Raw genomic sequence first — 18,262 nt, forward strand, 5'->3', positions numbered from 1 at the left:
CAATTCCACGGAAAGCTTGCATTTTATGAAAATCAAACTATTGAGTATAGATGATTAATGAAGCTTAATCAGATGATCTGGTATTGTTTACTCAAAGCAGCCTTTCACAACGGATATTTTGATACCTCATTTGTGAACATCAGTGAACGTGGAGTGGAGTTATGTCCGAAAAACCTTCATTTTTCATGAAAATTGCCAATTTCTGCAGAATTTATGTATCATTTCTGATACACTATTATGACCATAATACAGCTTGTGTAATTCTCAGATGGCTTATTTTCTGAATGTTCTTTGGTCATAGATTGGTTTTATGATGTTCTAGAACTTGTTTCGGTATCAGTAAATATTATTCTCTCAATCTCAAAATGTGGTAGTTGATAGCGTCCCATAAGTCACGTTTTTGTGTCCCATCAGTCACACTGGTTTTCCCTATCCTGCTACTGTACCAATGAGTAGATATTCATACCACTTGGCTCAGGGTAAGCACCAACCCTTTGCTACGTTCAGGAAAGAAAATATCTTTCCAGAGACTCTGTGTGTAAGAATATTTCAGAACTTACTTTCCCATGTGAAAAACGGTGGTCCTCTAATGTCCCATAAGTCGCGACAGCAATTTTTTGTTGCTGTACGTAATGCAATGATACTTTTCAAACTAAGTACATGTATGGTGTTTTCATAAACTGTGATATGATGGATATAACCATGAACTGAGAAAAATGCATTTGATGCAACTATTTTCTCAAAATACTGGTTTGAAATTGCCGAAAATTGTCACTTTGTCCCATATGTCACAATGGAATTGACCAACAGCATTTTGTTTGTCTGTCTGATCAACTATTTCCAGACAAAAACGGGAAGACCCGGGTACAATTGACTCCTGGTACTAGGAATACAGCTAATGGATTTAATATCCAAAGAATACAAAACAAAGTGCTATATCTCATCTTTAAAAAGACTGAGATTAAATGTGTTCAGAGGGAAATAAAAACAAATAACAAATAACCATGTAACAACCCCATCCCACCCCCAACAAACACAACTATCACTCTCAAAAACTAAATTTTGTTATAACAAATTTAAAAAGGCAGGCACAAATGAATTCGTTAAAGCAGGAGCCAACTGTATTGCGCCATGTGGCATATGAAACCACAATGGTCCTGTACGCTGGATTCACTAAGTCTATTTTTTTTACAGGTTTTCCGACTCGCTGGCAGATGTCACCTTGCTAGTTTCTCCTGCATGTGGTTATACAAACTCCTCGTCTGGTCCCAGAAGACCAGACTGAGGACAGTGTGGGGTCCGAGACGGAACCAGGATGCCGACCAGCCCTTGTAGAAGCCCAGTGGACCTTCCTTGCGCATGATCTTCAAGAAACAGTCCAGGAAGCCCCTGTAGTACAGGCCCCGCCCGTGGGCGTCGACGCCCTGGTTGTAGAGACGGGTGCTCATTACGTCAAACGGAGTCATGCAACACACCACAGCCACCCCGCCCACCATGCTGGCACTCAGAGGCACCAGTAGGCTGTCCGGCTTGAATACCTGGAAAGATATTATTGTGGTAGCATCACAGTCAATCTAAGGTCAGTTGACAGGGAACAAGAAATTGAGTCTGAGTTTGTAGTCATTAGGTCTTGGCTAGGTATACTTAGATTGAAGAATGTTCAGAGAGTACCATACTGGAGCAATGAGAATAATGTGAATAACAACATACACCAAAATCAGGAACGTTCTTTAGAGTGATCAAGGATATAATGTGTCATAAATCCCAATTAGGAAAAAGTAATCCCCACATCAAGAAGGCTTTATTCATTTTCATTTTTATGACATGATGAGATATTTACTTTACCTACAATGTTTTTAAAGAAGCACTCTTCAAAGTTATGAAGACGTAACAGCTCTGCACTTGAGACAGAGAGAAAACAACACGAAATAGACATAACACCTGGCTCTTAATGACCATCTCCTTGGCAGCGCTAAAAGTCGTCAGCTGGGCAGCGGACCCGATGGTCACCCGGGCAACCGCTGCGGACAGGCCCCGCCAGAGTCCCAAGAAGCCGCCGTTGGAGTAGATGAGCCGTAGGCCATGGACCATTCCGTGGTGGGTGTGCTGGTGCCCGACTGCAATGGCCTCGTGTGCTTGGGCCTGGAGGTGTGTCTTAACCTGCGGATGGGAAGGGCACCATGCATGAAATTTAATGTGAATGGCACAGGGGAAGTTGGGGAAAGTTTGGATGATGTACTGTAGTTAGTACGCAAATGCATGGACCGTTATGTTTTTGCTTTGTTTCTCCCAAAGGGCCGTCCTCCCTTAAAATAATGAAATATGATTTACTCTTTCCTCTCAGGAATTTAGAGTAGCCAAGATCAAACAGGCTACCACTTCATATAAAACTTAGAGATTTAAAATGTCATACCTACACAGTCTACAGAACAAGTACTTTACAATAATTGATATTTCTGTCCTTTGTCTACATGACGTACCCCAACTACATTGTATTACACCATACAGTATGTTACCACTTGACAGGCAACTGCAGAGAAAAGGTACAATGTAGCCGTGTGGTCTCAGAAATAAGAGATACTAGTACACTGTAGTAGGTCTGTCGAGTATTTGCCTATATTGCTATAATAATGTCAGTGATGTACACCTGTAGACTGTAACTAGACCTCTACGAATAGATCTACAAAGAGGTCTAACGTTATTCAGACCATGCATGGACCTATGTTGTAGGTCCATGTTCAGACAGAATAGACATTCTAAATTATACTGTCTGAAATATTTTTTAAGACTGAATCATATTTTACCACACTACTGAACTATCAGAAGTCTACATTACAGTGATGGTCAGTGTAGGCCTAATTAAAATATGCATTTAATTTTAATCAAACTGGAAATTATTAGAATTTAGTGCATGAGATAAAAACAAACAAATAACAGAATCTAGGCCTTGATGTCTGTTTAGTCATGCAAGTAAGTACTTGATGTTCTTTTAAATGACAAATCCATGATGACCATGCCATGCAGAGCATGGGATATTTATGCACCACCCTGGGCCTGGGGAAAGAAAACAAAAATGATTAGACTAGAACCTAGTTTAGTTAAATAAAATACAGATTGTATGGTAACAGCTTCATTGTTTGTTTGTTTGTTTGTTTGTTATCAACAAAGAGGCTAATAAAGGGAGAACCTTACGAGATAAAACGGGCTGCCCACGCAAGCACCACAACTTCCTGCAAACGCCCCTGCCAGTATGGTTCGTGGATAGCTCAACTCTCCTTTCGAGTTTTTCGTCAGTCCCAAGTTCACTAAACACTGATAAGTCCCAAGACGCACACCGTTCATGAACAACTGATACCACAGTGCTGGGACCAGACCTTTTTGCAGGGCAGCGAGTCCATCAACGCGTCCGATTGTGTAGAATGCATGGAAAACGTTCTTATAATGGCGATGATACGTCCCGCGGGCTTTTAACTCACCCTGCAGTTGCATTCGAGTTTTGACCACCTCCAGCGGGTTGGTGAACAGGCACGCGCCGCAGGTAGCGATTCCACCCAAGAAAAACTCAACCACGTTCGAAGTCATGTTCAGTATCGTTCGACAGGTCTTTACTCTGCTAAGCTGAAAACTCTAGTAGTTTCACAATAGATGCTATAAAACACCGCAACAAAACAGACTACTTGGCACTACGTGTAGAGATGTAGTATTCATTACTTTCGCCATTTGGTCTGCGTGGGCTGCGTTCGAAGAGAACAACACAAGATTCCGGTGGTCATACGTAGATAAGCAAAACATGCTACATTGCTGTATGCATGGCCAGGGCCGTGGAAGAGATTGCGTATACCGTGCAGGACTGTATCGCGGGGTCGCATGTGGGTGTGTTATGTTGCGCCATTCATTCACCTCTCACAAAATGCCATGTGACGATTCTAAGGGCGATGTGTTACAGCGCCCTCTTTATGTTTTGCAACGAATGGTTCCAACATTTTCCCTCATAATTTATGAGAAATACAATTATTGAACACTGAAGGGTTGTAAAGCTTCTCAAAGGGACACTTTTGAAAATGATGCACACTGGTTTTTTTTTTTTTTCAAAAATGAATCTTGTAGTGTTGATGAGCTCTGCATAAGATGAATAATACAGGGATTTATCCTTGCATAAGGGGGTATCATCATCACCTTTCAGATTAACTTGATGTATTTTGAACTGTTTCAGTGGTAGCTAAAACAAAGAAATACATTGAAATACCACAATCATTCAAAGGTGTGTGATAATGAATACTTTATTATTCATGAATTCAACTGCTTTGTACTGAGATCTAGTACCACAAGAATATAATAAGACAACAAAGTGTAGAAAGGCAGAGTTGGGGGAGGGGTGGGGGGGAATTAGGGGGGGGGGGGGATTTGACAGAATACTGTAGATCAACAAAAACCAGAAGAGCTCGTATGGGATGAATACTTCCCATTGACTTGTGTGCATTACATGCATACACTATAGGGCGCACACGGATAAATAGTTCCCCATAGACACGTGTGTTTAAAATTCAAAATTCAAAACATTCTGTAAAATAGCTAAGAGAAATGACGTGTTTTATCTTCACTAACCTGGATAAGTGAGATATAGCCTACCCTTTCATCCATCAAATTTCCAAGGGGGTTCTTCGGCTCAAACTCTGTCCAAGGGTTCGCAAAGCCAAACTACGAGTTCTTTTCACTATATAAAAAAAAAAATCACCTATTTTTCTGTACATGCACCCAATGAAATATAGTCCCTCCAAATTCCCTGAAAAGCTTTCATCTTCTAACCAAAGTGCAGTTTGTAGAGGAATCACATATTCATTATTTGCAGCTTTTCAGTGTTTTGCCAAACTGCATTCTGTTCTGATTTTTAATTATTTTTTCTTCATTTATTTTAGTATCTTTGATACTATTTTGTGAAGCGGTCAGGGACATTCCATTTTATTTACATGTGTAAGCCCTATAAGAGAGCCTGCCTCTAGCTGCTAGTCACTTGTGACAGTGTACCTTAGCCAATGATGCGGCTGTCCACCCGTGTGAAGTTTGTTTACTTTTGTGTTAAGCTTAACTGTATTTTTATAATCACATTATAAACGGTTTAAACTATGAACTCAAACGAATACCTGAATGTAAAAACGACCCAAGTCCAAATTTGGCTTTCGTTTTTGGAGACCCTTTACGAATTCATGCAAAGATTATATGATCAGTCAAATAAATGTTTTACATTTGAATTTGTATAAATAACATTCCACACACTGGGAAAAAAAACCTCTAAAAACATTAGGAATGTACAGAATGATTTCCATTTTTTTTTCTAAATTTTCTGTAATGGACTTGGGTCCTTGAATTATTCAAATGCACACCAGGGGAATTAATCGGTCCGCCCCAAACAGAGACGGACCAGTCAATCAGCATTCGAGAGCAGTATGGATATGAAAATTCTTCAGATATGGGAGGGGTGATGTGGTTTTTTAACAGGAAGAAGAAGAAAAAGACGAAGAGGAATAGCAACAACAACAACAACACCACCACCAACAACAACAATAATAATAATAATAACAATAATAATAATAGTAATGATGATAATAATAGTAATAATAATTATGATAATAATAATAATAATAACAACAATAATAATAATGATAATAATAATAATAATAATATTAAGAAGAAGAAGAAGAAAAAGAAAAAGAAGAAGTTGTAGTAGTAGTGAGGAGAAACTTTAAAAAATGTGTTCATGTGACAGAAGCCTGAACAAGGAAACTGCCTGTAAAAACAAACAAATAACATACAAATGTACCCCCCCCAAAAAAAAAAAAAATGAATAATAGGCCCTATAAAGTAAGTGATGTCCTATGATAAGGCCTATCAGGCGGGTAGGTTTCAAACCCTGGACGACGCTCTGTTTCAAAGTCTAGAATAACTTCCACTTGTCCCCTCAAGATTGCTGCACTCATGTAATCTCAGCCTAGTGTGTTCTAGAGAGTAAAGAAACACACACACACACACACACACACACACACACACACACACACACACATACAAAATATAAAAAATGACGTTAAGCTTAGCACCGATAATAATTATGTGCAAGTAAAGTTTGATCACAAAATAGTGTTAAGTGCCATTTTTAACATGTTAGATATAAGTCCATCATCAGACGTTGTCAGGACAGAGCCAAAAACCCCGACAAGATAATGAGATAAGATTACTAGCCATGCGTCCTAGAACGGAAGAGTATCTGTGTATAACACAACCAATTGGCTGTGGATATCACGTTGCTGACATCCATTTCATTTGCACTTCTTTTGACACAACTTGCAAAATTGATGGTATTGGTCCTAATTAGGTCATGCCAAAATTTATTGTGATAACTGGGTCCGTGTGGGCTATATCATATAAATCCAATGCTGTAGGTCCAACATGACAACTCGTCGCAGTACTTAGTGAACTGTCTTGCCCAGTCACAGTCTCAGTTAACCCCCGCCTGAAATGAGATAATAATCTCTTCAACAGTGATTTAGAGGACAAGTTAACCTATATGTGTGGATTGCCACAGCAATATTAGGAAAACACATGAGTAAAGTTTGAGGAAAATCGGAGGATCCGTTCACAAAAGTTATGGTTTCTTAGTTCAGTGCCTCATTGGCTCGATGAGAAGACTACATGACAGATTTGTGACATCCCAGCAGGACAACAATAACTTTTTTTTTTCATGAGAAGTGTACATTTCCTGCTTTCTTCAAGAGTTGAGTCAATTGCTTTTCACTTTGTTAGAAATATAGAAATAATATAATGAATTCTGTTGATATTTTCTCTTTATCGTTGTCCTGCAGTGACATCACAAACCAGTCTTCTTATACAACCGAACATTCGTAACATTGGAATAAATTTCAATGATGTATTTTATTGATATTGCTGCGTTTACTCAATCTACACATCTTGGATGAACAAGTCCTTTAATGATATGGCGGCCACCACTGGCTGTAAATCTGATGAAGAGAATTATTCTTATTTATTTTTGTTTTGATGCAGACCTATCATTACGCCGGTCATTACGACAACGCAGACTAAAGTTAAGCTAGCCTTGCATTATCATCACAATAAACAAACAAAGAAACTCAGGTTTTGCAATATACCATGCTTTCGAATTCATCCTTTCTACCATGAACGTAACATTTCGTAGTATTCTCCTTCCCCGAGCTGAAAGAGGAAGTGTTTAAAGTAAAATAGAATTATCTTTTGAGAGGAGCATTTTCCCGCTTTTGATATCTTCCGGTAGACGCGATCATTATTGATCCACCACCGCTCGCCCCCACCCCACTCCCTCTCCCTCTCCCTCTCTCTTTCTCACCCTGTGTATGTCTCTTTCATTTTTTTTTAATAACGGAAATACACTTTGCTCTCTCACCCTTAATTTGTCTTGTTAATTGGGAAGCATTGACAATTATTATCGCATAATAATTACGAACACAAATTATGATAGCATTTAGCAAACATTACTTTATGCTAACTACGCCAACGCACTCATGTACACACGCACACACATACACACAACGCGCACATGTCACACACACAAGCACACCGCACACACACACACACACACAAATGCACGCACACACACATACACAGGCAGACCAACAGACAGACAGACACACAAACAGACACACACACAGACACACACACACACACACACACGACTATGGAGCAAGTGCCACGGTGTATAGTGACACAACGGCTGTCGTGCAATGGAATCTGCTTATGGAAATCTGAATGGAACACATATTGTTATTTTGAAAGAAAACGATTCAATTCGAATGGATCTATTTGCCTTTCGTACATTTTGTTAGTCAGCTGTATATCGAAACCCGGAAATGAAAACGTAACACACCGCTGAACTGCAATCGTATTAGGTTCCCAGTCTGTTCATTAAAACAAGTATAGGGAAATTGTACATGCAGTTATAGCTTGCATGAACAGGCATGCATTCTTATTTTTCAGAAGAGGCATACGCTTCCTCTCATGGATTACATTAATTGCCCTCTTCAACACGAAACTTCATATTAAATGGAGCAATGTGAACACAAGTAGATGAAGGGGGGGGGGGGTCGGAGAAAGAGAGAGAGAGAGAGAGCTGATTTGAACTACTGTAATGACTTTAAAACAAAAAAATCAAACAGGACTGTAAGTTTAATAAATCACACATGTTTTACATATTATTATAATATAATTATGTAAAAATATGTGATTTATATATGAAGAGCTTATTTGCAAAAGGGGCTAGATCCACTCATGATAGAAATTTAGTTATTAGCATCACCGCACAGAATTCCATCTGAGTTAGTTACACTGAAAATTTCGACTCCAGACAACCGTTTCAATAGAAATCATCGCAAAATAAGATTTAGATTTTCCAATTATACTTGTGTACAAATTCTCACAAACAACCGATTTTTCTCCAAAGTACTAAAAGTGGATCTAGCCCCTTTTGCAAATAAACTCTTCATATATTATGCTCTATCTATTCTCTGTTTATTTTCTTTCATATTTTGTTGTGAACTTTTATCGCCTCTTAGATATAGATTGTTGTTGTTGTTGTTGTTGTTTTAGTAACGCTAGCCCATCCGATCTGTAGTATTGATTTTCACTGTGATAACATAGATTTGCCCGGTGTAAAATTTCGTCATTTAACTACTACTATTTCACAGAGAGTACAGCCACTCGTCACTGCTAAACTATGCACGCAATATGAGAGTAGGAGTCATTCGAGACTACTTGGAAGTGTTCGTTACTATAAGAGCTCATTCGCGGCAGCATTATGACCCGGTCCTAGCTGCAGGAAGTACTTGTGAAGGGCCTACATAAAATACACTCCCAAAGGGATTTGATGTATACAGTGACACTGTCCATAGTTTAGCCTTTTGCAAAGGCGGCTCGCAATGGACTCGCTTACGGCGGGCGGACGGGTGCACTCGCGCGCACACAGAGATCGGATGAGAGCGAGCAATGTCATTAAAGGCCGTGTCACACCTTTCCGGGCAGCGTGTTTTTTTTAGACGGCACAGATTGGGGACCCTATCCCTAAGCCTAACCCTAATCCTAATCCTAACCCTAACCATCAAACCCTAACCCTAACCCTAACCCTAACCCTAGCCCTAACCCTAACCCTAACCCTAACCCTAACCCTGACCCCAACCCTAACCCTAACCCTAACAATAAACCCTAACCCAACGTTTTTCCCATAGGTTTAACACGCGCCATGCCCCAATCTGTGCCGTCTTTAAAAAAAAAAAAACGCTTCCGGGCAAGCTACCCGGGCTTGTTGCGAGGAGGGATCTTCCAGAACGCAGGAAAATTTCCCCGGGCGGACAAGAATGTTTGCGAGTTTCGCACTTGTTTCTTACCTACTAGACGCGTGCTACTTACCTTCTACGTGCGTGTATTCCGTGTGACCTGCCGGAGAGCTTTATAACCGATCCATTTTCTGTTACGAGCGACTTACAGGTACTGAGAAGTACCTGCGTTGGAGTTGCCTGAGAGGTGCTGCCGGTAAAGGATCTCCTACGGGTGTTCTGCGTGCGAGCGAACCCCCACGACTCACTCGGAACAAGCTTTGAGCATGCTCAAGGCCTTGTCATGCCGTATCTGTTTATGTTTTGCCGCTTGACTTGCGGGGAAACAAATTCGCTACCCGGAGCTCTCCGCAGGTCGTGCACCTGACAGTAAATAGCACGTATCTCGCCTGTAGTTGCCCGGAGGTGCGCACGCAAGTTCGATTTAACCGCAGCCAGGTTTTGAGCATGACCAAAACTTTTTTTCCGGGTGAGTCGCGGGGATGCCCGGAGAGGTGCATGCAGAACGCCAGTAGGAGGCCCTTGGCGGCAGCACCTCGTATAGGCAACTCCCACGCAGGTACTTCATAGTCCCCGTATGCAGCCAATAATGACATTCTGTTGGACTTCTGCCATTCCTTCAGAGGAATTCCTTCACAGAGTTGTCAGCCCCCACGAGCCTGGCACACAGGTTACACAGTATACTCGCAAGTAGAATTTAAGTAGAACGCGTCCAACAAGTAAGACACATACTCTGAATAATCCTTGCCCGCCCTCTTTGTCCGGTATGCTGGAAAATCCCCACACCCAACAAGCCCCTGTAACATACCGCGCCCGGAAATGTGTGACAGGGCGTAAACATGGTTTCGGGTAAAAAGATTTGCACCTCGGGTGAGATACGTGCAAGGTGCTGTCATGTGCGGGTCATCTGCGGAAACCTCCGGGTAGTAAAAATTGTTCTTCACAAGTCGCACGCAAGGCTTGCCCGGAAAGGTTCGACACGGCCTTAAAATAAAAGTGGCATGGACGTGTTGGTATGTGGTTCCATGACATTTATGCTCCTGCAACGATTGCTCTCATGAATTATCTGCACTCTTAGCCAAACCTAAATTACCCTCACAAACATAACAGTAACCCTAATCCTATCCTTACGCAACACTAAACCTAAAATCCTATCACAATCCCAACCCCATATCCCCAAGTCCTTGCAGAAAATATAAGACCGGAGAAATTGTCGCAGGAGCAAAAATGTCGTGTCGTGGTAGTATGAGAATGTCCCGTTTATAAACATGTTTCCTTTTCAGAATGAATTAAGTCCTAAAATCACATTAGACAATTAGATGACTCAGATGACAGTGTCATTCACTGGCTTGCACACATATCTTCGGAAAAGAAAAATCCCCTATTAGACATAGATTCAAGTTATTGATTAATTCATATTCTTCACATCGGACCGTGCTCTATATAGGGTTATAAATATTAAGCAATGAATACAAGAAGCGGGGTTTCACACCTGTTAAATAATTGAATAATAATGGAAATACCTTATGATGATCACGCTTTGCGTGATTTTGCCCTCTCATCAACATGAATATGTAAATGAATTTGTATCTTTCATGCCATAATTATAGTCTAAAAATGTATGACACACGAAAATCAAAGGTCTATATCAGGGAGTGTGACGAAGGTATAGAAAGATTATCTATACTTTTAAATATATATATATATATATATATATATATATATATATATATATAAGTTATATAATATATAAGTGAACATTATTTCCACGACATAATTTCATAGAAACTTTTAGTAAAAAAGAATCTTTGTGTCATATACCATATTTAAGGTTATCTAATTGGCTGTCAACCCAGTAGGCTAGCACAAAGGAACATTTTATGCATGAGTGAACACATTCGTTTGTGTCTTCCAAGGCACAAATTAAAGTAAAATTGCAGAAAGTGACAGTTTGTCATTCATTTGCAAATGCCCCTTACGATAGCATTGATAACAAAACATCAGTTTAACATAATGAGAGACGTGCTTGAATAGCAAAGATAAGTCTTTGTTCCCTTGTATCCTTCTATATCCTGGAAACAAAACCAAAGTGGGAACTAAAGGGGGAGGGGGAAATAAGATTTTTTTAATTCTTTTTTTTTGTCAGCTCAAATTCAAATGACATATAGGGAGTAAGCCGCAAAGGCGATAAATGGAAAGACTTTCTGTATTCAATTCTTTCAGTTCAGGAACTTTAAGATTCATGAGACAAATTCAAGAACCAAATACAATTTTCAATTTTCTTTATTTCAAATAACATTTTAAGTTTTACCATTTTTGTTGATATTGCCTCTTCTCCAAAGTCACATGAACTTGGATTTGACAGAATGTTCTTTTAGTATTACTTTTATATTATTTTCTCCATTATTTTTCCCCATTCTTAAATCTTAAGGGGCTACAAAGACACTGTCGATATCAGTCAGTAGGTGGTTTTTGAAAATTAATTTGCGTTTCTTATTATATTAAATTTGTCTTTTGTTCTTATTATTATATGGAAGTGCGTATAAGCATGAATGAGAACTTGTGCATTTGTCCAGTTTTTACTTTGTGCATTGGAAAAGAAAAACGCAAGTGGTTAGTGTTCACCAATGCGCAAAATTTCTTTTTTAATGACCTACCAGGTTAATAGCCAATTGGATTACCTTTATAGGACAAGTTCACCAGTTCAGAGAAGCAGTGTTAGCAGAACACATTGGTGGAAGTTTGAGGAAAATCGGACAATCCGTTAAAAAGTTATGAATTGTTGAAGTTTCTGCTTAGTCACGGCTGGATGAAAAGACTACTATAGCTTGTGATGTCACATGAGTACAACGATATAAAGAAAGAATAAAGAAAAGTCAACATATTTCCATTTTTCTCGCATAACAAAAGAACACTCGACTTCTCTCTTTCAGAAGGTAGGGGGAATAATATTACCCTTAACATACGTCAGAAGCAAGTCGAAGAACTGTGCACTTTATTCAAAAAGTAAAGTTTTGTGAAATTCTATTTTTATTTTCCTTATATAGTTGTACGCATGTGACATTATACACTGTATAGTAGTCTTCTCTTCCAGCAGTGACTGCGCAGATACTTAAAATATTCGTAACTTTTGAACGGATTGTCCAATTTTCCTCAAACTTTCACTGATGTGTTCTACTAATATTGCTGCATTCTCTCAATCCTTATGCATATGGAGGTGGACTTGTCCTTTAACATGGTATACAACATCAATATCTAGCTAAATATTCCATGAGATATATGAGCTTGAAAAGGTGTTTTTTTTTGCTGTGTAGATATAATTCTTCTGTACAGTAGAGCACAGAAGAGATGGAGATGGAGAGAGAGAGAGAGAGAGAGAGAGAGAGAGAGAGAGAGAGATAGAGAGAGAGATAGAAAGAGGGGAGGGGGAGGGAGGAGAGAGCATTATCGAATGAGAGACATGACCTAAGAGGAACTAACTGTGTCACGGTTCATCAAATTTGAAATCACGCCACGATACAAACTTCTCACCTGTGGGTTCCTTTTGTTATGTCTGTTTGTAAGTTGTTTTTGTCCCACCTCCCCCATACGTTATTCTAAATTTATCTGAATCAGCACACACTGAGACCACGTTGCTCTGTCACCTTTTTAAATCTTGAGTAAATACTGCAGTTATCTGTATTTTGAGACACTCATTCGGTCAATGAAATCATACACAGCCCACATGCGCAGTGTTCTCGAATTCAGACATTAAAAGCATTATTTACCATTTGTAAACGAAACAAAAAAAAATCATCCAGGTTTAGTGCTTTAGAATTGTTCTAAAATGTGAGTTAAGGATAGAAACATCGATGTAAAATTTTGAACAGTATAATCAATAAAAATGTAAAAAAAAATAATCAGAATAAAAATGTTTGTAGACTAAACCGTGTAAAGCTATGAACAGTTATGGTTTATTAATGAATATAGTGATATATCCTCATACCTTAGGCTTTATGGCGAAATTGTTATATGGTAGGATGTTTAGTGATACAATAACGTACACATATGCACCAAATGTGATATCTCGAGCACAAATCACTGCTCCCAATAGCAAACAGTATTTTTAATACTCCAGTCTGACAGAACTCGCCATTGATGTGGTCCCCACAAAACATCACACAATCTATAAGATGATGTCATGTACAGCCCAACACCACCTGTAGCCATGACAGCCGGCATGACACTGGTCCTTTAAGCATTGAGCTGACAATACAACTATATCCTTTAAGCATCATAGCACTTTTGAGTCTACGCCCTTCCAATGTGCGAGCCGCACAATAAAGTGGGGTTTTCCCCGATGCGGTACCAAGTCGCGAGCTATGTCGTGACGTCAGCAAAAGACCTAGTTAAAAGTACGCCATTCATAAAACAACCTATTGCTCTTACAAGGGACCGCTGTACTATCAGCTCAACCACGCTTCTCTTCATCTCTTTATTATTCTCATGTTTGCGCTTATTATGTAGTGCAGAATGCTTTGGAAGACGACGGAGGGCAGCGACCCCGAGTAATCTGGCGAGGTTGTAAAATCAACTTTTTAACATATTCTTTTCTTTTCATCAATGAAGCGAGAAGATTTCTACAGTAAATTCATTTTGGAGAATAACGTCATATACATAGTCTCAGCAAACCCGATGGAGTTTCGACTTAATGGTTGTGTCTGCGTTGTGTAACCGCCATGTCATCACATGCATCCAATGTATTTTTGATTTTGTGATTACCACAATGAATTTGCCATTCCAAAGGGACATATTGAAACCAGCGATGTGTTCACTTGCTAGTATCGCCTGAATAATCTCCTATTCTCGCGTGGCAATGTCACCACTTGACGTGCTTGATTATTTGCATAACTCATGACTGCTATAGAAGCCTCAGCACAGCATACACAACCGCAAGACAAGAGAGATTCATTACCATACGCGAAGCACCTCTTCTCAATGTTTTCTTTTTTTTTTCATGTGAAATGCTTCCTGATCTGGTGAGGACTGGTATAGTCACATAGGCCTATTGAACTGATTGATTCGTGCGAGCACACACATACACACACGCGCGCACGAGCCTCCTGCTTATGTCGAGGGGTGAGTGATGTAGGATAGCGAGGAACCAGAGTTGGTGCCGAAACATCGGATGGTATACCTGTAGCCCGCCAAGTCGGTTGGCTTTGCGAGCACGTGTTTGTGTGCGCTGAAAGTAAGCGAGAGGAGCCGATAGCAATTACTGATCGGTATCATCATCCATGTCTTGGAATCACTGATGGTCGCGACGCCAAATCGCCAGGTAACCGACTCCGTACAACTCAAAGACCTGCTGACTACCAAAGAGTGGCAACCAGATGACTCTCTATTCACCCGCGTAAATGCCACGGACACCCACCGAGGCAAGTCCCGGATACATTTGGCGCCACAGCCGCTCAATTTCCACAAAGTGCCTTCAAGCTTCGGCGTGAAATACGTTGGGAGCAGCCGCCGATTTCTCCTGCTGAATGTATTGTTCTTTGTGTCTACTTCATTAATTTCGAACCAAAGATTAAATCTTGCGACCAGTAGTAACTGATTTTGGTAAAGGGATTGTTCTGTGCCCACCTCTCCTCCAAATAAGATAAAAAGCATTCATTGCATACATGCAAACAAAACAAACAAATTTTCTTCACATTCTCTTCCCAACAAAACAATGACAGAAAAATAAGTTTAAGATTTCCGACTGACGCGTGAACAAACGAACAAAGTTTATAAATAGGCCTACGCTTAGAATAAATCCTTCATATCACCGTGATTTGCCGATTAGAAAAACTTCATCCGAGGTCTCTGGCAACGACTTTAAACACTTTGACATCCTGATAATGCTGCCTGTTCTCACCGAGCCGATAGTTCTCCTGAAGTCTCAGATGAACATAGGCATGCAAGGTCCAGTGGTGGATTCTCAACTAGCGGCTCCAAGCCTGTCCATGTAAGTCTATATTATATCTACATCTCTTTTTTTTTTTTTGGGGGGGGGGGGGGGAGGTCTATCCTTTTTTGTGTTCACACTTTAATACATTATATTCATCAACTCAATCATTCATTTGTCTATTCATTCTTTTATTCATGCTCTTATTCTTTTGCCCAATTAATTATCTAATTATAGCTCATTCGGTTTCACATTCCTTAATGTACCTTTTGACTAACATATTCATGAGGTCATTATTCATTCATTCATTCATTCATTCATTCATTCATTCATTCATTCATTTAATCTACCTTTCACTCAGTCATTAGATTCAGTTTAGAAACCAAACGACATAATTACATAGAGCTGTCTAATAGTGTGCAAGAATTATGAATGTTGTTTCTTCCCATGTGTGTTATATTGCTTTCTTCTTTCTCGCACGTTCGCTTGAAGTATAAGGAAGAACTAGTGGTATGCTTTTTTTCTCTCTCTCTCTTTCACCATTTCTTGAAACAATCTGGAAACAGAAAGAGAATTCATGCAAATAATATCTGTATCATGTGGTCCATACAAGAATATGTCCACTGCGATTAAAACATTTCTTACATCACAACCATTTATCCATACTATCTATACCAGGAAGGTCAACTACATAAAATATATCACAATAATTATCTTGTCATAAATCTTGGCAACGAAAGGATTGCTTCTATCGAAAACTTTCATTCTTTTCCTAATTGTTTTATTTGCATAATCTAAGCGATGCTATACAGTTTGGATCTCATAAAAAGGGGAAAATAACAGAAGTATCATGATATCAGTAATAATCATGATGATTTAAATCTTTCTTTTCATTTTCTTGAACACGTTTGTAAAGTGACGATCACGATAAAGCGGTGAAGTATTTAAATTCGAATGATAAATAAATGCCCATACTGACCTTCCTAGTTATACTCTCTCCCGTATCATAAAACATCAGAGCATACCGCACGTACACACACACGCGCTCACATACACACGCACATACACACACACACACACACACATATAGTGTTTATATACACATATACATCAATGCTGATGCTAAGGTGTTGAAGTATATATTTCTTTTTGTTATGCTTCGCAGAACGTAATACTGGTGCTACCTACTACAGACATATCTGGGATCACGATGTTTCAGTCTTAATGCATCCATAGTCAAGTTGTTTTCTTCATAAAGCTTACATGCTATTTTGAAAATAAAGTACAAAATACGGCAATGTGACCACATATTTTTCTTTTGGTATATAAGCACTTTTATAACATGAGATCATCAGACTTACAAGAGACGGTCGATATCTCTTGAATTCTTACAAGCAACTATATAAGTCATAATATAGGTGAAAGTTTAACGTGGTTCTACAAAATATTTTCCCTTTTTCGTGAAGTAAAATCACACCGCGTACTTCAGGAAAAGAATGTGAATGTAAAAAGAAGACTGAAAATATACAGGGCACCGAATTTTGTTTTGAAAAACAACAACAACAGCAACAAATGCAAAATCGGCCACCATGGTTTAACAGTGTATTGGGAATCCCATCGTTTCTTCTGAATACAAAATTTGGAGAATAGACCCCGCCCACCCCCCCCCCCCTCAAAAAAAATGTGTTCGTCTATATTGACTCAAATATCATGTTTATTCAATTGTGATTTTTTGCTGTCTGAAAAGCTACACTTCATTCCGAACTCCAAAAAAAATGTTCTAGTATAGACATCAAGGTGTCAGACAACTTGAATTGAACAACCACTTGTTTGTCGAATGCTTTAAAGTGACGAATTTGTTTGAGTTCCAGCAGTTCATCTATTTTGAAGCTGAAAGAGCATGGACATGGATGATCAATTTCTTACTTAAGATACTTGTGTAATTTGCCAGCAGACCGTATAGGAATTGCAAAAGTACCGATCGTGAAAAGCAAACAGCAATGTACCATTGCTTTCCTAGAAATAAAATCTACTACGGGGCTGGAATTTTCTTTGACATTCCTGTTGTTTGCTGGTTTTTAAGAGATCTTTGAAGAAGATTATCATTATCATATCTATTCTTTGGAAAAAGTAAGTAAACACTTTTCCAGTGGACATTTTGCATAGAAGATTTAAATAAAAAATGTTGTGTCTTATACCATATTAAAGGTTATTTAACTGGCTGTTAACCTGGTATAAGTCAATGCAAAACACTTTTATGCATGAGTGAACACAATGATTTTTGTCTTCCAAAGCACAAAAGTGAAAATTGCAGAATTTAACATGTAGTGATTCATTTCCAGATGCCCTCCAAGATAACAAGGATAACAAAAGACAAATCTAACACGATGAGAAACATGAATGAATAGCAAAAAATAACTTTTCATTCCCTTATTTGTTTATATCCTCAAACAAAAACAAAGTGGGAAACTAAAAAAAGGAAATAAGAATGTTCTGTCTACTCAAATTCAAATGTATAGGGAGTAAAATGTAAATGTGGTAAAATGGACAGACTTGTTTAAAATTTTATTATTTCACTTTAGGGATTTAAGAATTTATGAGACAAATTCAAGAACTAGATATCATCTTCAATGTGCTTAATTCGAAATAACATTTCGAATTTTTACCATTTTTGTTAATATTGCCTCTTTTCTGATGTCATTTGAATTTCGATTTGACAGAAGATTCTTCGTTTTCTCCATGTTTTGCCTTTCTTTATCTGTACATGCTACAAAGACATTATAGAGAACAATGAGTAAATTTGCCATATTGATTGGTGCTTCCTGTTGTGTTGGATTTGTCTTTTGCTCTCATTGTTATAATGATGGAAGAGCACATACGCATGAATGAGAAATAGTCCATTTTTGCAATTTTTACTTTTGTGCCTTGGAAGAGAAAAACGAATATGTTCACTCATGCGTAAAGT

The 18,262-nt window shown here is 38.8% G+C and overlaps 1 protein-coding gene across 1 annotated transcript; it reads right to left on the minus strand.

Moving 5' to 3' along the window:
• Positions 1-1,217: 1,217 nt before the first annotated feature.
• Positions 1,218-3,626, minus strand: LOC139742850 (solute carrier family 25 member 35-like). Its single transcript, XM_071653366.1, has 3 exons — positions 3,193-3,626; positions 1,942-2,160; positions 1,218-1,538 (listed from the first exon to the last, which is right to left on the minus strand). Exons 1-3 carry the CDS (start codon positions 3,580-3,582, stop codon positions 1,218-1,220), a joined length of 930 nt encoding a protein of 309 aa, XP_071509467.1. The 5' UTR covers positions 3,583-3,626.
• Between the last annotated feature and the right edge of the window lie 14,636 nt (positions 3,627-18,262).

Source organism: Diadema antillarum, unplaced genomic scaffold (assembly GCF_040938485.1).
Source record: "Diadema antillarum isolate AM-2024a unplaced genomic scaffold, OU_Dant_1.0 seq00001027_RagTag, whole genome shotgun sequence".
NCBI lineage: Eukaryota > Metazoa > Echinodermata > Echinoidea > Diadematoida > Diadematidae > Diadema > Diadema antillarum.